Raw genomic sequence first — 20,820 nt, 5'->3', positions numbered from 1 at the left:
CATGGCATTACCGGTCTGCTGACATCTTGTTGCTCTTTCTGTGGCAGGATAGCTCTATCCCAACTCTGCCATTCTTCTCTCTGGATCTCTGCTTGGATTTTCCACCTGGCTGTAAACCTCCTTGTTGTAGGCCAAAACAGCTTTATTTATTATCCAAATGGGAGCCACATATATCCACAACATACAGAAAGACATCCCACAACAAAGAGCAGCCACCATTGTCCCTGGATAGCAGGTTACAGGGAAGCGTATTCACTTAGAGACTTGATTTCACAGTGAGACCTGCAAGGAAAGAGTGGGTCAAGGTCACATGTGGGAGCAGAGTCTGTGAAAAACCCAATCTGCTCACATCAGAGCTAAGACACATCCACTGTCTCTGAGAGGAACACCAGGGTCCCTTCTTTAGTCACAAAGGAAATTGTAGGAGACCATCATCATGGAGCAATAGAAGGTACAAGGCACTGTGCCTGATGCATATGTGTGAGTGTGTGTGAGTGTGTGTGTGTGTGTGTGTGTGTGTGTGTGTGTGTGTGTGTGTAACTTATGACCCAGTACTTGTAGCTACATACTAACCAAAGAGACATTAGCCCACTCAAGCATGTGGCTCAAGCAGACTTTGTCTTTGCCACAAGTCCCTCTGCCTTGCTGAAAACAATTAGATTACATCCCTAAAACAAGGCACCAAAGTCTATTCCCTTATTTGGCCACTTCTTCCTCTTAAGATTGACTACCAAGGTCCAGTTATCAAAGTATTGATGTCTGTCAATCAACAGCCCCCTTTGGCTCACCTAATTAACATGTCCAATCAAAATATACCACCACATCCTAGCTCACTCTAACACAGACCTCCCCTTTTTCTCTTCTTAAAAATGACACCTACAAAGTCATTTGCTGCTGTTTTTCTGCCTGAGTCAAAAAACAGCCATTTTAACTTTTTTCCCCACTTAATAAAGTATCTCTCTGTGAAAATAACTGTTTTGGTGTGTTTTATGCCCAATATGTAGTCCAGGAGGGAGCCTCCACTGTCCCCTTCATTGGTACTGAAATTCATATGGGCCCATAATCTCCCAGCCCTTTTTAACACATCCCGGTCCTTCTGGAGCCCAATTTCCTCATCCAATAGCGGCTCATTATTAAGTCTTCCACCTTAGCTGTCCTGAATAGTCCTCCCAGGTTATTGGGTGAGAGCCATCCAGTGTCTACTGTCCCCCATCTGTCCTTTGGGACCCGGTGAGACTGCAGCCTGCCATGAACTTCACTGATTACCATAGAATCCCACGGACTGGCTGCTAGCTAGGCACATCTCGTCCAGTCTGGTTTGGTAGGAGCTTCACCCGATCACTCTTGGTGGTCACACTGTATCCGGTGCCCTTTCCTCATTGAAAACAAAACTGTCAACAATCTCAAATTCATCCCCAGACAAGCCCAGGTCTCTCTCTTGGTGTTGTTGCTTGGGTGACACTCCACTCCCTCCAAGAGACTGCTCCGTGGCCTCTCAGGATACACAGGGACACTTGGTATATCAACTTTGGTCCAATACCACCAAGGGTGATGGGCTCTGCCCCTCCATTCTGACTGACTCATCTTGGGAATGTCACCTCCAGAATCTCCAGTGGCTACAGCACTCAGACATCAAACTTCTTAAGCTCATTCCCTGCAGTACCCAGGCTTGACCTCTATATCCACTGGATAATCAGTCTAAGAGCTCTCAGGATCCTAACATTATTCCGGATCTTTACAACTTTTATGATCCCACAGGAAAATGGAAAGAGATCCTCTGTGTCTCTGCTTTTTCCTTTCTCTGCCCCAAGCACCGCCTGTACACCTCCTGCTCACCATCCCAGGGCCTCCTTGCTTTCAGGCCCTGGCAAACCCTTCTGCTCCTAAAACTGAAACTCTGTCCTTTGACCCAGCCAATAAACCACTCCTCCTCATCCTCCTCATCCTCCTCATCCTCCTAATCCTCCTCGTCCTCCTCCTCCTCATGGTCAGTTACCTTCCCAACAATCTCCTTTGTCTGACACCCTGCCCACTCCTCCATCCACTTGGATTTCACCAAGGCCAGACAGACCAGCCTCTATGTTCTTGGCTCCCAACTTCCCTCCCTTAATCCAGCCCAGGAGGCTGCAGAGCCTGCCTGAGCCCACAGCCTCACAGGTCAGGCCCCTCCAAACTGTGTCCCTACTACCCACAAGTGCCAAAGTCCTCAGGTTCCTTCCAACCCACCTGAGCTCCGCTAATATTCCAACAGCACCCCTCTTTCTCCTTGCCCATCAGGCTGGGCTACACTCACTTCCAGGTCAGCCCCGCCCACTCTGCACAGTCCAGGCTGGCCTGGCAGGGAGACATCTGTGCTCATGTGCAGAGCACATCAGCCTCTCCAGCACTCCTTAACAGCCAGTCTCTCCCTTCTGTGCTACAAGGTCTGCAGCATCCCTAGGCCCCAGTAGGGCTAATGCAACTGACTGAGGCCCCTCCTCCTAACTTCCTTCCCCTGCCTCCTCAGCCACTTGTTCTACCTGCAGGGCTCCAAGAGCCCCCCACTCCTCAAAGACCCCTCCTTTCTGCCCAGTGCCACTCCCCCTTCCTTCCTAAAGTCAGACTCTCACTGTTGATAAGCAAGGAAACCACAGCACAATTTACAAATTCCCACTGTGATAACACCTCCCTTGCCAAGGCCTTTGCTGCTGCTGCTGCTCCTTTCCCACCTTAACGCTTTCCTGTCCTGATACTGCCTTCAGTTTAAACCTAATCATAGGAAAACTATAATATTCTGTATATTCTTTAATGACAGGTGTTTACTACATTCATGGTTTAAGGTTTATTTTCATGCTAAAAGATCTCCAATTATCCTCAACTCAAACTTTAAGGCTCAAATTTAACGGGGATAAAGCTGCAAGTCCTAACCTTATGAAAGCTGTATTAACTTCGATCTCACGGAAAACTCACCACTCACATGCCTTGCTTGTCCTCCCCTCAATCCTCCACACTTCTCCCTCTACCCTAACATTCTCCAGACCCCCTTCACTCCTGCCCAGAGACTACTAAGGTAGTCAAAGACCTCCTCTCCCAGTCCTCTCATATGCAAAAGGGTCTTCTAACCTACACTTCAGCCTACAGTTTTTGTACAGATGGCAGCTCCTTCCTGTCACATGTCCACATCAGACTGACCCCTCCATTATCAGTAAATACAGTAGTCATACAGACACAACCGCCCATCAAGCTGCAACCCCACTTTTGTAACTCACCCTAACCCCGCCCCAGGCTACCCTATTACACAACCCAGATAATAAGGTAACCCAGACACCTAACCCTCCTTCAACACAGAATACTCTCCTAATCCCCACTGTGTATTCATCTTCACCCTCCAGCTGATGTACCCTCATGATCACCCACTCCCCACAATCTCATCTCTCTTCTCACACTCCTACTTTTCTTCTGTCCAAACGATTGCCAAAATTCCTCCACCCAGTGACTCCCCTTAATTCATTAACTGTCTAGACATCCTCTGTTGTAGAATAATAGTTGGAGATGAGTTACATTTGTTTATGCTGTGGAATACTTATTTAATGATGCAAAGATGTGTTGCATTCTTTATGTTGCATTTGTTTAACTCTGTGAAGCTGTGTTATTTGCCTGTCTAAGACACCTGATTGGTCTAGTAAAGAGCTGAACGGCCAATAGCAAGGCAGGAGAGAGGATAGGCAGGACTGGCAGGCAGAGAGAATAAATAGGAGGAGAAATCCGGGAGGAGATGGAGGAGCAAAAGAAGGAGAAGGAGAGGAGGACTCAGGGGCCACACTTTCCCTGGGATCCCTTCCCTTTCCCTAGGATCTCTCACCTTTCCCTGGGATGTCTCCCCTTTCCCTGTGTGCTCTCCCCTCCCCCTGAGATCTCTCCTCTTTCCCTAGGATCTCTCACCTTTCCCTGGGATGTCTCCCCTTTCCCTGTGTGCTCTTCCCTCCCCCTGAGATCTCTCCTCTTTCCCTGGGATCTCTCTCCTTTCCCTTGGATCTCTCCCCTTTCCCTGGAATCTCTCCATAGTATCTCTTCTCTTCCAGGTGTTGTGGCCATGTCACAAGACCCCCAAGCAAGACCACAACAGAGCCAATATCCAATGCAAAACACACAGGGGTTTATTGGTAACAAGCAAGCCTGGCCTTGGTCCGAGTCCAAAAAACTGGCTGGCCAGGTAAAGGAGGACGGCCCTGAGTGCTCATGGTGAGGGGTTTTTAAAGGGAAAAACCACAAGCAGGGTAGTACAAGCCTTGACGTCATATGATTGGGTGAGGTTTTGTAACCTTTGAATTTACTGGTTGGGGGTTACAGTTATCATTTTTGGGCAGGCCTGGACAAGTCCCAGGCTTTGTCCTTGAGCTGCCATGAAGGCTGGATGGCCTTGCACCTTCACATTGACCCATGCACGTAGCTCTAAGTTAATGAGGGGTCCCAGACAGTAAACAACTGGCTGAACCTTGAGCAGTCAGAGTTCATGTAGAAAGGGAGCTACTGCAAGGACTGTGCCTTTTGTTCATGGCCCTCCCAGAAACCATTGCTTAAGTCTCGGGAAACTGAAATTGAGGCCTGATCTCTGAGAGAAGACTGACAGCCTGTTATGGCATCCGCTTGGTCCTTTCACAGGGATCTCTCTCCATTACTCTGAGATCTCTCCTCTTTCCCTAGGATCTCTGCATGGGATCTCTCCCTCTCCCCCTGCTCCTGAGACTCCTGTTCTCCAAACACCAGGACCATGAACCTAACAGTTTCAAATGTACATCTGAGAAAAAAAAATTTTTTAGACTCATTAGCTTTACCACTGTCCAGGTGGTCATCCATCGGTCCTAACAGATTTCAAATCAACTACAGACCACCACCAATACCAGCAGTTTCTTTGGAATCTACCTCCTGGTCCAGCATCATAGACTACACTTCCCTAGCCTCAGATGGTACAATAGAACTTGGACATCAACAGACAGAGTCTGCTCTTCCTGGCCTTGACCGACAACCCAGCTTCCTTGGATACCTTAACAACTATGCACCAAGGTCAGCAGAAAGCAGCCAGAGAGAATGATGCCCACTTACCCAACACCCAGCCCCCCCAAAAATAATTCAAAAAAGTGGGAGTTAGGAGACACTAGCCCACTGGAGCATGTAGCTCTGACAGTCCTTGGCCTTCTCCCTAGTTCCCTCTGCCTTGCTGAAAACCATTACATTACATCCCGAAAGTTAGCCCCCAAGGTCTATTTCTTATTTGGCATTTCCTCCTCCTGAGGATGACTACTAGGGTCCAGACATCAAAATATTAAAGTCCAGTCATCAACAGCCCCCTTTGGCTCACCTAATGAACATGCCTGATCAAATATGCCACCGCATCCTACCCACTCCAACATAGACCTCCCCTTTTTCTCTTCTTAAAAATGACACCTGCAAGGTCATTCGCTGCTGCTTCACTGCCTAAGTCGGAAAGCTGCCACTTTAACTTTTCTTCCCCGACTGGGCATGGGGGGGGTGGCAGTGTATGGGGGTCCCCATCACTAACCTCTGCAGCTAACAGTCAGGTCAGATCTAAAGAGCATGAGTTCACCAGGTTCTTAGAATGGTGAGATACGGTGGTGAATGACTGATGAATAGATCTGCGTGAGGACCGCACTGTCGAGCACAGGAGTGAAAGCACAGCACAGAAACTCTCCTCGGATCCCGCAAAACCCAGGAAAGTGAAGTGAGAAACCCTTGCCCTGCGCATTTGCAGTGACCGACTCCACCCAGCACCGGGTTCAGCAGGGTCAGTCCTGAGTCATCCCAGCCATCCTGTGTTTTCTAACCATCCCACTTCCTGTTATGCTCTGAAGAGCAGGAAATGGTTCATATCGTTCAAAACTGTGCTTCTGAAAGCCCATGTGAGCTGTGAGTGACACTTTCTCTGCCTTCTCATTAGGACATCCCAGACCTCAGAAGTGGAGAGATCATGAAAGGTGTCTGTCAGTGTGAATCAACTCCAGTGATTTATAACAGGACACAAATATTTCCCTACTCCAGCATTGTCATTTGTGGGACTGTGGGGCTGGGGTCCTTCAGAGATTAGGTTTTAGTTCAAGTTTTGATTTTAGTAAGTCAGAACTTTTTTTATTATTATTATAAAAAAAAAAAAAAAAAAAAGACTGGCCAGGACCAAACCAAAGAGTTTTGTAGGTAAGGCTCTGACAATTGCTAACCAAAGCATTATAACGGTTAAAAAAATCCATAAAGATATTATTTTGGGGAGCCAAATTAACTCATATCCTGTCTGGGTGTGAGAAAGTCTTCATTTTATAACAGATGTCCCGCAGGTGCCTCAGCCATCCAAGCAAGCGTCTCATACAAAAGCAGAACTTAGCAGTTAGCTGTTTAATCCTGTGACCCATTACCTTGTAGAAATAGCTGGGGCAGTGAAATGTTTTACAACAACCAGCAATTTTTTAAGAATAGCCCAACAGCACTAGGAAATGCTCAATCTCGGGTCAGCAGACAGGGTGCATTCAAAGTAGGAGCAACTTCCTCATGGCTTATTCAAGCTAACAACAATGTTGTTTTTTCAAGCACAGTAAGTTTATTCTCTCAACATAATGTTCACCGTCACAGTGGAAATATCCATGAGTGGCTAGGGAGCTAGTCAGTTTCTCCCTAGAACTCACTTGGAGGCAGCCTTGCCTAATGGTGAAGTCTGAGCGGGTGAGAATGCTGTCTCATGATAAGGTGAAGGGTTCTGAGGGACAACATCCCTACAAACACGTGTCCACTTACATTGTCCACTGGGTGAGAGAAAGAAAATCAACAGGACAGCAGCAAGGGTGTGGGGTTACAGCAATATCTGCAACCATGGCACCCTGGGCTCCCTGGGTCTGAAAGTCAATACTGCCCTGCGATAGATGCCATCATCTGAGCAGAGGGGCTAGAGATAGGAAGCAGAGTGGTCAGTGCCAGGGAGCACTGACACTGGAGTTGGTTACCAAGGTACCCAAGCACCAGGAAGCCTTGGAGTTCAACTCAGGCCACTTCAGCAGAGCTCCGCCTCCCTCTCTGAAGGAGAATGTGAAACCTATTCAGCTGATTTGTGTAAAACAGCCTGCAGGTTCAAAGACTAGAAACCAAACCCTACCCACACCAGGGAGGCAGGATCGAAGGCACCACATCCAATCCAGGACGTGAAAAGCAGAGAGCAAAGATTGCGCAGCACCATCTGGAAGGAGACCCAGGCAGATCAGCCCTTGCTCACCAGCTGTTCTGATCTCCTAAAACACCAGAACCGGCACTCTTCATCCCATCTGGTTCCAGAACATCCCAGCTTAGAGGATTCCATAGAGAGCCACCCCAGTGACCTTGCTCCCAGAGAAGAGCTGACCTCTCAGGAGGGCCACTCACATCATCACTCAGGAGCAGGTATGTGAAGGATTTCTAAGTGCAGCTTGACTAAAAATCCTACTTACTTATGACATGGAAGGTGAACTCCTGGCACCAGGGCAGAGGAGCTTGAATTCTAGTTTATTTCACTCAGGGGTTGTTTACAGCAGGGCCCTTCTCTGTCTTCTGCACCAAAGACCACCCCAACCCATCATCAAGGCAGCAACAAACTTTTCTATCACCTGTACATTCCTGGGTCTGTTGCTCTTCTGATGAGACCTTAAACTTGGAGAAGGAAGGCAGGCTGTGTGACCAGATTCCTCAGAGTCAATGCTGTGACCTGTTTGGGGTGGGTTTTAGTTGTAACTGTTTGTTGTTTTTATTGTTTTTGTTTTGTTTGAGACTGGATAACTCTGTATGCCTCTAGCTGGTCTAGAACATGAAAATCAGCCTGGCTTCCAACTCAAGGAAATCCATCGACCTCTGACTCCTAGGGCTGAGATTAAAGGTGTGTACCACCACACCCATCTCTACTGTAACTGTTTTATTTACCCCATGTAGATAAACTTCTATGATCAGAACACACACTGGTATCACCTGGTGTACAGTGAATCTGGGAGAAGCCATGAGATTTACCTGGACCACCTGTGGAATAGGAAGGTCTTTGGGTTGGGTTTTGAAGAAGAAGCTACTAAGTGGCGTTTTTTCTCTGGCTCAGATCAACTGTTTTATCTGCACCCAGGAAACTATCTCTATGGCAAGGCATAAACTCTTTCAGTGATGACTTTACTGAGGTTGGGGTTTTCTAACCTTTCAGAGAGTAATCCATGCTCAGTACTGACCTGAGGCTCATGCAGAAGTTTATACTATTTTTCTGTAATAAATCAGCACATAAATTTTTATCTCAAACTTTCCATATGGTGGCCAAATAATACCAGGATTTTTTCTTTTTTTTCAGATGTCAAAATTCTTTTTTTTTTGTCATTTAATATGTTTTTTGAGAACTTCATGCATGAACACTACATCCACCTCTCTCCAGGTTCCCTCTCTCTTCATTCCAACTGTTCCATTCCTTAATTGATGATCTATTCATTAATTATTATCACAACATGTATATACATATGTAATGACAGGAACTTTACCCATTTTCAAAAGTCATTGATCTTTCTGGTTTATGTCAAAGCTAGGCTGGTTTTTATGTCTGAGTTTTTTGATGGAAATTCAGATTAGTTACATGAAACAAGAACCATATAGAGCCTAGCATAGAGAATCTATTCATGAATATCCTTCATTTTGTATTAACTCCTTTGTTTATTGGGTAAGGCACAACCACATTTGTTAAAGTTGACCAAATGGAAGATAATATCATTTTAGAAGTCAGTGAACACAATATAGTAGACCAAAGTGCACAAGTGAGTAGTAAATTCTTTCTTATACTGTTGTGCTTGGAGTGTGCATGCACTTGGGTCCCGAGTCAAATGGGTTTCCTACTGTTGGTGACAATTGGAAGCTGCAAAGATGCTGTTCACAGAATCTGGCCACTTCCACTTTGTATGCTGCATTTTCCAGTTGTCCTTAAGGGGCACTATCTCTCACCATTGAATCACTCAGTGATCCCTTGATTGCCATCCACTCTTGCTCCCTCACTTCTGAACTTGAACTCTCAGATCAGCTACAGGTCTACCAGTAGTTCTCAAGATGCACTGCAGTTCTTCATCTTTATCTCCACCCATCTTCAGTATCTCAAGCTCCTCTTTACTCCACCCCTTTTCCATTTGCCCAGCCTACTCCACACACCATTTTTCACCTGGCTTAGATATCACTTCCTTTTGAAAATCTTCCATGACTAATGAGACAGGACCATGGCTTTAATTCTGTGCTTTTCAGTGAACACATCCAAACCCTGGTTAAGATGACAACATTTGTGAGACAAGCCAAGTGGCACATTCAGAGAATCAGAGCCTCTGTCTGAATGTTTTAAATTTAGTGATAGGTCATTCCTGAAGAAGAGCAACCATTTAGAAATGAAGATGGTATAAAAAAAAAAAAAGTACTCACAAGGTACTTTTGTTACCATGGTTCTGTAACATAACTTGAAACCAAGTACAGTGATGTCTTCAGCATTTTCCCCACCTCAGGATTGCTTTGTCTGTCTGAGATCTTTTGTACTTTCAAACTGAACTTTAAGATTTTTTTTTTCTGTTTCTGTGAATGATGGCATTAGGATTTTGATAGGAATTGCACTGAATCTGTAGATTGGTTTTGTTAAGACAGTCATTTTCACAACATGAATTCTTGCAGTCTTTAGCATAAGAATTTTTTTAATCTTTTATTGTCTTCCTTTGGGGGGGAGGCTTTAAAGTTTTCATTATAGAGTGCTTTCCCTTTCTTGGTTAGTCTTATTCCCAGGTGTGTAGTTGAGGAGAAAGGGCTGACTAGTATTAATGAGACTCATTCCCTGGTTTCTTCCTCGGTATATTTGCCATTAATATACAGGAAGGCTACAAAGATTTATGTCAATTTTTAACTCTGTCACTTTGCTGAAAGTGATTTCTAGAGTTTCTGGTGAACTCTTTCAGTCTCTTATTATAGAAATGTATTCTCTTCGACGTCTCCTTTTCCTTTATATTTGTTTTGTTTATTTCTTGGATCTTGTTGTCCTAGCTAAGACTTCTAGACTGAATTGGTAAGGTGGAGAAAGAGGAAATCCTTGTCTTGTTGCCATGCTCAGTACATTGGCTTTGAGGTTTTCCCATTTGGTATAGTATTGGCTATAGGTTCGCCACATGCAGCCTTTATTATGTTGAGGTGTGTTCATTCCATTCCAGATTTCTTCAGGACTCTATCATGAATAGATGTTTGATTTTATCAAATCCAAGGGTTCCTAGGAGAATTGTCGATAGGCTGGGCTGTAAGTCCTCCTTCCAGGATCCTCTGCATATCCTTATCTCCTAAAGTCTACCTGATTCTCCTGTGGGCATGAACAGGAACTTAGAATCCAAGTGTACCTGAACACCTGATATCTTCCTATTTTCTTATAAAAGTATCATCATGTACCATCCAGATGTCATGTGTGCTGGACCTGCTTTCTATAAGACCCATATGTTCAAACTTGGGATGCCCAGGACACAGAAAATGCTCTGTTTTACTAGATTCAAGAGGAGGAGATGAGAGATTTTATCTGCAGATGATGTATTGAGACCTGTTTCTATAATATGACTATTAAGATCCACAGATGTTGGCCATCTGCGGTGGGTTGAAAGAAAATGGTTCCCAAAGGGTGTGACACTCTTAAGAAGTGTGGCCTTGTTGGAGGAAGTATGGTCTTTCTTGAGGAAGTGTGTCACTGTGGGGGCAGGCTTTGAGATCTTTTTCTCAAGCTTCACTAAGTGTGACAGTCAGTTGACTTCCTATTGCCTGCAAGCTGTAGCACTCTCAGCTCCAGCACCACGTCTGCCTGTGTGCTGCCATGCTCCCTGTCATGATGATAATGGGCTGAACCTCTGAAACTGTAACAACCACCCCTCTCGATTAAATGTGTTCTTTATAAGTGTTGCCATGGTCATGGTGCCTCCTCACAATAGTAAACCCTGACTAAGACACAATCCATCCTACCTTTCCCTCACATAAGATGCTATAGGTAGAATTTCTCATTTCTGGGGAGTTTGGGTCAGGGTTCTCTAGAGGGGCAGAACTGCTACATAAATCTTTATCTGTTAAAGGGGGAGTTAGTGGAGTGGCTAAACAACTGTGATCTGGCTAGTCCAACAGTAGATGTCTCCCGAAGGAAAAGCCAAGAGTCCAGTAGTTACCAGGCAGTTGTGGCACACACCTTTAATCCCAGCACTTGGGAGGCAGAGCCAGACAGATCTCTGTGAGTTCAAGGCCAGCCTGGTCTACATAGCAAGATCCAGGACAGGCACCACAACAACACAGAGAAACCCTGTCATGAAACACACACACACACACACACACACACACAAAAAAAAAAAAAAAAAAAAAAAAAAAAATTCAGGAGTTATTCTGGCCTTGGGGCTGAATGTCACAACTTATCTTCAGTATACATTGGAATCCATAAGAAGTGAGTTCTAATACCAGCAAAGGCATGCCTCAGCAGTAAAATAGAAGAACTTGCCAGAGTGAATGATGGCAAGCAGGTAAAGAACAAAAGCTTCCTTCTTCCATGTCCTTTTATGCCAGCTGCCACCAGAAGATGTAGACCAGATTAAAGGTGTATCTTCCCATCTCAAATTATCTAATCACGAAAAATACACAGGTGTTCTCAGCTGCTTGGGTTTCAGTTTATTTCAGATGCAGTCAAATTGACAACCAAGATGAGCCATCACATGTGTATATGAAAAGACAAAACCACAACACTTAGTTATTTCACTAACTAGTACTCCAGCAGATGTACCATTAGAGAAAAAAAAAATACCAAAAGATTTGAGTGAAGGTGTTCTCTGTATAACCGCCCTGGCTGTCCTGGAACTCATTCTGTAGACCAGGCTCACCTCAAACTCACAATCCACATGCTGCTGCCTCCCAAGAGCTGGATTAAAGGAATGTGTCACCACCACCCAGCTAATACTGAAATTCTTAGTTGGCTGAGTTTTTTAATGTATTTTAATCACCAAGCTTCATCATACCTTCTTCATACATGTACTCTGTACTCTGTACATACTTCATACTTGTCAATGTACTCTGTCCTCTTCTGTGCCCCTCCCCCCATATGCCTCCATCTCCCCCTTTCCTCCAGTTGGTTCATTTTCATCCTCTAGCTAGTCCTTGATTCTGCTTCCCTCTTACATATAACCTTGCTGCTTGACTGCCCACCTGCCTTAATACCTCTTCAGCCTTTCATGATCCCTTTTAAAGACTGGGGATCTAAAAAACACAGGTACAGACACACATACTTTTAAGGTTAGGTTCAGCCTGTGTAAGAAAATGTGGGATATTTGTCTTGCTGAGGTCTGGATTCTCTTCTTGGAACAATGACTTCCAGTTATACTCACTTTTCTGAAAATGTCATGGTTTCATTTTTCTTCCCAGCTACACACAATCTTATTGTGTCTACATCGTGTTTCCTTTGTCCATTTTTCTGTATACAGATATCTGCACTGACTTGATTTCATGGATGTGCTTGCATCTCTGTGGTCTGTTGACTAAGAGTTCTTCAGATTGAATCGAATGGGATTCCTGGGCCAGTGCTCAACTTTCTTAAGAAAATTCATACTTATTTAGTAGGAGTTGCACCAACTTCTAACACAGAATGGTTCCTCTTCTCTACATTCTCATCAGCATTTGTTGTTGTTGTGAATGTGTTTCATGATGGTAGCTATTCTGACGTTGTTCAGATGGAATATCAAAGCAGCTTTAATTTGCTCTTCTCTGATAGCTCAGGCTATTGAAAACATTTTCAAGTATTTATTTAGTGTCTTGATGACTGTCTCTATACTTCATTAGTGCACTAATTGACTGGATTATTTGAGTGTTTACCCTTTCGGGATTTCATTTTTACATTGTCAAAACATCCAGCCTTCCTCCAGTTCTTACATCCTTTTCTCATCTCTTCTGCGTCACACTGAGCCTTGGAGGGGGTAATATAGACTTCCCATTGATGGCTGAGCATTCAGCATCACTTATTCTCAACTCCTTGACTATTGTGACTTACTCTATAATACTCCTACTCACTATAAAGAGCAGCTTCCATGGCCAGCGTGAACAACAGTACTAATTCATGAATGCAAACACAAATATTTAGATAGAAAATTAATGGGCATATCATGCCCATTTCACAAAACAACGCTGGCAGCTTCCCCCACCAGAGCCTATGACCACCAAAACCACATGATTTTGATTGGCAAAGCAAAGGTTTTTGAGTACCAAAGAGTGAAAGGAGTCTCTTAAATATCAAAGTCATAGGAAATCCAAGAGAGATATAACAAGGGTTCCTTCATCCTTAAGACCACTTCTTCTTAACGTGAGCTGTACTCTCCAGTTGAATTTGAATAATTACCATTCATGTCAATTGTTAAAGTAAAACTGAAAACCTGAAACTCAATTTACATGTCATAATATGTCCTTATTTGAAGAGACTGGCAAAGCTTTGTACTTGGGTAACTTCTTTTGCAGACAAAGGTCTTGGTATCATAGCCCAGGCTGACCTCAAACATGAGATCCTTAGCAGGACCTCCTTAGTGCAGGTGTTATCGGTTTGAATTTGATCTTGAAGAACTCAAAGTGCTCTAAAGAGGAAAATGGTCAAGGTTAAAGGAGTCTGAGTTGAGCCAAAATTTATATCCAGGCCAGAAGTAAATACAGTTGAGTCCTGAGCATTTAATTAAAGAGGGAAGAGGCCATGTGTAATGTGGGGCCATTACAGAGGCTCTGCTTTCCCATTAGCTAGCTCTGTCTGAACTAATTCTTTGGACTTCCTGGTTCTTTCTTCCTTTTAGCACCATCAACTGCTCCCAGCTATGGGTCAGACATCCTCTTCTACACCCCCTCAGAAGGAGGATCCTGTTTTGACCTCCAGCCTTGACTCCAATCTTCAAAATTTCAAGATGGAAACCAAAGTCCTGTCTCAGGAATTAACCACCTTGATTGGATCATACCTAGAAGATGGAAACCTTCGGGGAACAGTTTCTGCAATCAGCAATGCTCTGAGTGACATCGAGAAAGCCCCACTGAACATTGCAGTGATGGGGGAGACTGGGGCTGGAAAATCCAGTCTCATCAATGCCCTAAGGGGCGTGGGGCCTGATGAAGAGGGTGCGGCTGCTTCCACTGGAGTGACATGTACAACCACTGAGAGGACATCATACCCATACTCCAAGTTTCCCAGCGTGACACTATGGGACCTACCTGGCATTGGGTCCACTGCCTTCCAACCACATGATTATCTAAAGAAAATCAAGTTTGAAGAGTATGACTTCTTCATTATTGTGTCTTCTGGACGCTTTAAACATAATGATGCAGAACTAGCCAAAGCCATTGTGCAAGTGAATAGGAATTTCTATTTTGTACGAACCCATACAGATCATGACCTAATGGTTCAAAAACAGTGTAGTCCTCAGAGATTTAATAGAGAGAACATCTTAAAGGAGATTCGAAATTCCATTTCATGTATACTTAAGGAAGTTACCCAGCAGGAGCCTCCAGTCTTCTTAGTCTCTAACTTTGATGTGTCTGACTTTGACTTCCCAAAACTAGAGACCACCCTTCTGAGGGAACTCCCAGCCCACAAACGCCACCTCTTCATGCTCACTTTGCCAACTGTTGCTCATTCCACCATAGACCAGAAGAGGGATGCACTGAAACAGAAGGTCTGGAAGGAATCACTAATGCCAAGAGCATGGGCCACCATACCATTTATGGGCTTGACCAAAAATGACATAGAGAAGTTGGAAGAGACTTTGAACTTCTGCAGATCTTCCTTTGGCCTGGATGAGGCATCCCTGGAGAACATTGCTGAGGATTTGCAGGTGCCACTGGAGGAACTCAAAGCGAATATTAAGTCTCCACATCTGTTCTCAGAAGAGCAGGGTAAATCATTAACAGATAAACTATTAGAGTACATTAGCCATCCTTACTTTTCAAAGGCTTTCCACTTGCAAAATTACTTCATTGACACTGTGGCAAATGATGTTAAAAGTTTCCTTAGCAAAGAAGAGCTTTTTATGGAGAAGGTAAGTTCAATTCATATCTAACACCTCTCATATTGGGAGGAGTCAATGGGGAAAAATAGGGTTTTCACAGTTATTCCAGGAAGTGCCTTGCTATCTCACTGTGTTGAAATGACTCTGATGAATTTTGTCAAATCCATTTTCTGCACCTGTTGAGATCTTATGGTCTCTCTGATTGAGACTGTTACATGATGCACTCTTAAGGCTTTTCATTATAAATTGTCTCATTACTGAAGTGTTTATTTCCTTTGTTTTTAAGAAGTATTTCCATTAGATGAAATCCTCCTTTCAGTCTGCTTTTGTTTCCTATACTTTGGGGACTATGTGGAAAAATCTGATGAAGTTTTTCATACTCATTTCCCTTTAGGAGCTTCAAATTTTCATCTTATATTAAGCTCTTTGGCCTGTTTTGAGTTGGTTTTTGGGTCAAGTTTTAGTTTTGCCTGGAGTCCAGTTTGCCCGGTTCCATTTGTCAACAATGTGCCCTTTGTGCAGTGTTAGCTTTTGAAGACTTACTGAGATGTTGATGACGGTAGATGCAGGCAGTCTGCTGTACATGTTTGGAGACATTTCTGGGTCTTCTCTTCTGGGCAGTTGGTTGGTCTATGGCCTGTTTTCATGCCACTGCCATACTGTTCACTGTGGCTCTGTACTATGCCTTGAAATCACGTATTATGATGCCTCCTAGCCCTGTTCTTTTTGATTCATATTGTTTGGGCTATTTGCAATCTTTTGTGTTTCCATGTGAATTTTATAATTCCACAGTCTATTTCTATTTTAAATGACACTGATGCTATAGATGAGATTGTGTTAGGTGTGTAGATCACTATGTGAAGTACAGACACGTAGACAACATTAATGTTTATAAGCTATAAACATGGGAATCTTAGCATCGTTTGTAGCTTTCTTTGAGATTTCTTTCATCAGTGTTTTATGAGCATTGTTCCATGCTTTCCATTTCCTTGGTAAATTATTAAAATTTTGTTGCTTCCTTCCTTTACTTTACTTTCCTTCCTTCTATTTTTTCTTCCTTTTGTTTCTTCCTTCCTTCTCTCCTTTTCTCCTTGGCTTCCTATCTGCTGTATGTGTGTGTAATTGTGTCTATTAAAAATGGACTTTCAAGGTCTTTCACAATGTCACACTTCTGACTTTCTAAAGCAAATCTTATGTTTCTGTTCTAATTTCATTCATCAGTATTCTCTTGGATCTCGTTTAGTGTTTGTTACTATTATATTCTAAGTTCATCTACAACATGGTGGGTTATATTATGGCATTTCCACACAAGCGTGCCATTATACATTCTCATTCATACTTCTGTGTTCTTGGTCATTCTTCTGTGTCTGATCTTTACCCTGTCTCTCCTGCCTTAAGACTCTCTCTCTCTCTTCCTGTGTTTCCTCTCTGTTCCTGCTCTGCTCCTGCCCTCTTCCTTTCTTTCCAGGCCTGGTTTCTTTTTAATAGAGCTCTTTCTAACTCTGGGGGATAAAAAAGAATTGACTCTCTCTCAGAGAAGGGGTTTGATGGGAATACATTTCTCCAGGGTTCTTAACTTTAAAAAAATAAGGACACATTTTTTCAGTGTCTTCCTTAATGTCTCTTTCTTTCTTCCTTCCTTCTTTCCTTCCTACCTATCTCTCTCTCCTTCCTTCATTCCTCTCTCCTTGTCTCTTTCTCCTTCCTTTTTTCCTTTCTCCTTCCTTCCTTTCTTCTTTCTTTCTTTCATTTTTTTTCTTCCTCTCTCTCTTTCTGTATCCAGTTGGGATTTTTATTTTTGTTGGTTATTTGGTTGAGGTTTACAGACTGAACACTAGAAAGCAGGGACACATGGGGATTTGCTTACCACTGAGTCTGCTTACCACTTAGACCATCCCCTACCTCCCCTGTTGAAAAATGAGGGATAACATAGATGCATATCTACTTTCAAATGATTTTTTATTTATCTATTTTTTAATTTTTCAAACAAGCACATGCTGCATGTTAAGAATACACCCATTAGTCCCTTTGTCCCTAGGAAACAGTTTCACTTCCAATTTCATCTCATATATATGTATATAATTTACGTATCTACATAAAATCTAAACCCCATGAATTAGAAATCATATTTGTCTTTCTGAGACTGACCTAACTGACTTAATAGGATTATCTCCAGTTTCATCCACTTTCCTACAAATGACATAATTTGTCTTCTTTAAGTAAAACAAAGTCCATTACGCACAGATAATAATATGTCCAACCCTCTGTGGGACATGGAATGAATATTGTCCACTCCCCACCTCATGGTCCTTCTCCCTTTATTCACAGACTTCACAAGAGAAACTAGAAAGGCTGTGCAAAGAGACCAGAGGTCATGAGGGCTAAGAAGCAATGCTTGAAAGCATTCACATGAGGTAGAGAGCCTTTCCATGAGAGATGTTGTTTGAGGTTTTTGATATACTGATCTATGCCCTTAGGGGTTTTTTTTTTAATTTTGAAAAGAGTAAACAGAATTTAAAAGAATTTTAAATGAGAAATAAACACCAGGGTAGGAGACTGTGTGGATTAAGCGAACCTCGAATGGGACAGCAAAGAAAAAGGGAGGCCATGGGAGAAGTAGAGCCTGAGCAAGAGGGCACTGGACACGCAGGCCAGAAATCTAGCCAGCAGCCAGGAACAGAGGGGAAGGCGCTTCTGCCTGTACAGAAACAGAAGATGAAGTCCTGCTTTACTGTAGCACAAATCCTAGGCTATGCTCTGCTGTACTAATAATTACAATGTCTTCTCTCTCCTTTATTCAGCCACTTCTACTGCAAACAGTTACAGGCAAGCCTTCCAGACCCTCTGCTCCAATGGCTCAGCTTTTGGCATTCAGCTTTGAAAATTTTTTTAAGAATTTCAAGAAGGAAAACAAAATCCTCTCTGAGGAAACCATCACCTTGATTGAATCCCACCTGGAGAATAAGAACCTTCCAGGAGCAGCTTCAGTGATCAGTGATGCTCTGAGAAACATCGACACAGCCCCGCTGAACATTGCGGTGACAGGAGAAACAGGGGTGGGCAAATCCAGCTTCATCAATGCCCTGAGGGGAGTGAGGGATGAAGAAGAAGGTGCAGCCCCCACAGGGGTGGTAGAGACAACCATGAAGAGAACTCCATACCCACACCCAAAGCTTCCCACAATGACAATCTGGGACCTGCCTGGCATTGGGTCCACTATCTTCCCACCACAAAACTACCTAACTGAAATGAAGTTTGGTGAGTATGACTTCTTGATTATCATCTCAGCTACACGCTTCAAAGACATTGATGCACATCTGGCCAAAGCCAGCGCCAAGATGAATACCAAGTTCTACTTTGTCCGCACCAAGATAGATCATGATATACATAATGAAGTCAGGAGTAAACCTAAGACTTTCAATAGGGACAGTGTCTTAAAGAAAATCCGAGAAAACTGTTCAAAGCATCTCCAGGAGGCTCTCTCCAGTGAGCCTCCAGTCTTCTTGGTCTCTAACTTTGATAAGTCTGACTTTGACTTCCCGGAGCTGGAGACCACCTTACTGAGCGAGCTCCCAGCCCACAAGCGCCACATCTTCATGATGTCTCTGCACAGTGTTACAGAGGCTGCCATTGACCGGAAGAGGGATTTCCTGAAACAGAAGATCTGGCTGGAGGCCTTGAAGGCTGGAGCATGGGCCACCATTTCATTTGGGGGCTTGATCAGAGATAAAACACAGAAAGTAGAGGAGACCTTGGATCTCTACAGGTCTTACTTTGGGCTGGATGATGCCTCACTGGAGAATATTGCCAAGGATTTTAATGTGTCTGTGAATGAAATCAGGGCACAACTTAAGTCTCTCCAATTGCTAACAAGGACCACAGACATGTCCTTTGAGGAAAAATTATTGAAATATATTGAATATATTTCCTCCATTACTGGGGGGCCACTGGCCACAGGCCTTTACTTTAGAAAGACTTACTATTTGAAAAGTCTCTTCATTGATACCGTGTCAAGTGATGCCAAGACTCTTCTCACTAAGGAGGAGTTTTTATCACAGAAGATGGGGTCATGTGTGTCTGATGCCCCAGAGTACTGGGAAGCGGCTATGGAGCTATGAGGCATGTACCTTCCAGCTGGATTTGGACATTGACTTACAGCCTACTTTGAAGTAGCAATCATTTTCAGTGAAAGACCAGAGGATTCACCGTCCCTTTCCTCTTTCAGAGACACACTCTCACTGCAGCAAGTGGAGGAAGAGTCATCAACAGTGTAAAAACACATGAGAAAGGCTGTCTCCCATTAAAACACCATGTATGAGAATACATGGTTGTAAACATATGACTTACAATATCTTTGTCCAATTAAACTTGGATCTTTTGACTCACAGAGATTCTCCAGGCATTGCCACACTCTCGTTCGATGAAGAACTTAGTTTCCTGCCTTGGTGGATATCTTTTGATGTTTATGAAGTACAGGAGGCTGGTTCCCAGCACACATCTCCACATGAAGTGGTATCTCCTGGACACGAGAGACACATGGTAGATAAGATTATGACCATTGTTCATTCTCCCTCCAGATGGACTCAAGAGATATATGGTAGATGGGACTGTGACCACTGCCCATGATCCCTCCAGGTAACGCCTGCATGGGTGAACACATCCACAGATCCTCTCAATTCTTGAAAACAAAGATATTTTATTTTGTGGTGGATTTCTAATTGTACTGAAATGTGATTTTGAATGTATGTTAATAAATAAAGTTCCCGGGGGTCAGAGCTATTAGAGCCATAGACAGAGTGTGGCGGTGGTGGCGCATGCCTTTAATCCCATAGATCTCTGTGTGTTCAGGGGTACAGCCAGCATTGGAGACATATGCCTTTAAGACCTAGAGGGCTGTACATACAGACGGTGACGAGGCAGTCACGTGTTTGGGTTTACAACCAATGAGAAGGCAGAACAAAAATACTATGAAAAGACATACACACAGGAAGTAGCTCTCTTTCGGGAAGCTAGGACCAAGGCAGGAGGAAGGGTGAGATTTTAGCTTGAGCTCTGATCTCTTGGCTTTCTCTTTTACATTGGTTCTGTGTTTCTTATTTAATAAGACGGTTGGTTACATCTACATTATTCCATATCCTTCATCAGTCAACCTGAATGAGTTCAAATTTCAGGTTGTAGGCAGCACAAGTGATGATTAAATTGTCTTTCCTTGTGGTAAGATCACTCCAAAACACTACCTTACTCTTTCATGTCCAGTGGGGGTGCTGGTACTTTCCTTCATTTGAGAGGGGTCAGCATGTGGAGCTGTAGACAGCTTCTTTGTCCACAGCATCCTATTGAGAACTGGTATCACTTTTGGACATCTAATATCACTCTTTGCTAAAATTCCAGTGTTGCTTTCTGTATGTATAGCTGCCCTTCTAGAAGGTGGATAAAGAGTCATGCATGGGATTCCATGTGCAGAAAGCAAGCATGGACCTTTTAGCTCTGCCTTGGGGTTCTTCAGAGAACAGGAAGCAATATATCATATCCATATCTCCTTATAATTATATCTGGATCTATATAGTATTTGTATTAATTCCTTTTATGTCACAGTGTCCTAAACACCTGACAGAAACTACTTAAGAGAAGAAAGATTTAATCTGCCTCACGTTTTGGAGACATGCGCTCTGTCATATGGAAGGGGCCTGGTGAGAGAAAGAACTCGCTGTAGGCGAAGGCTGGGAGCGAGGTGGCAGAAAGAGCTAGGTGACAACAAGGAGCAGGAGTAACAAGTCCTGGCCTG

The 20,820-nt window shown here is 43.6% G+C and overlaps 1 protein-coding gene across 1 annotated transcript; it reads left to right on the top strand.

Annotated features, from left to right (window-relative positions):
- Positions 1-6,801: 6,801 nt before the first annotated feature.
- Positions 6,802-20,111, top strand: LOC143274563 (uncharacterized). The gene is made up of 3 exons (XM_076578235.1): positions 6,802-7,416; positions 13,833-15,065; positions 17,837-20,111. Exons 2-3 carry the CDS (start codon positions 13,854-13,856, stop codon positions 19,151-19,153), a joined length of 2,529 nt encoding a protein of 842 aa, XP_076434350.1. The 5' UTR covers positions 6,802-7,416; positions 13,833-13,853; the 3' UTR covers positions 19,154-20,111.
- The last annotated feature ends 709 nt before the right edge of the window (positions 20,112-20,820 follow it).

Source organism: Peromyscus maniculatus, chromosome 8 (assembly GCF_049852395.1).
Source record: "Peromyscus maniculatus bairdii isolate BWxNUB_F1_BW_parent chromosome 8, HU_Pman_BW_mat_3.1, whole genome shotgun sequence".
In the NCBI taxonomy this organism is placed as follows: domain Eukaryota; kingdom Metazoa; phylum Chordata; class Mammalia; order Rodentia; family Cricetidae; genus Peromyscus; species Peromyscus maniculatus.
The sequence above is the reverse complement of the archived record's forward strand: the minus strand, read 5'-3'. Positions and strand labels throughout refer to the sequence as shown.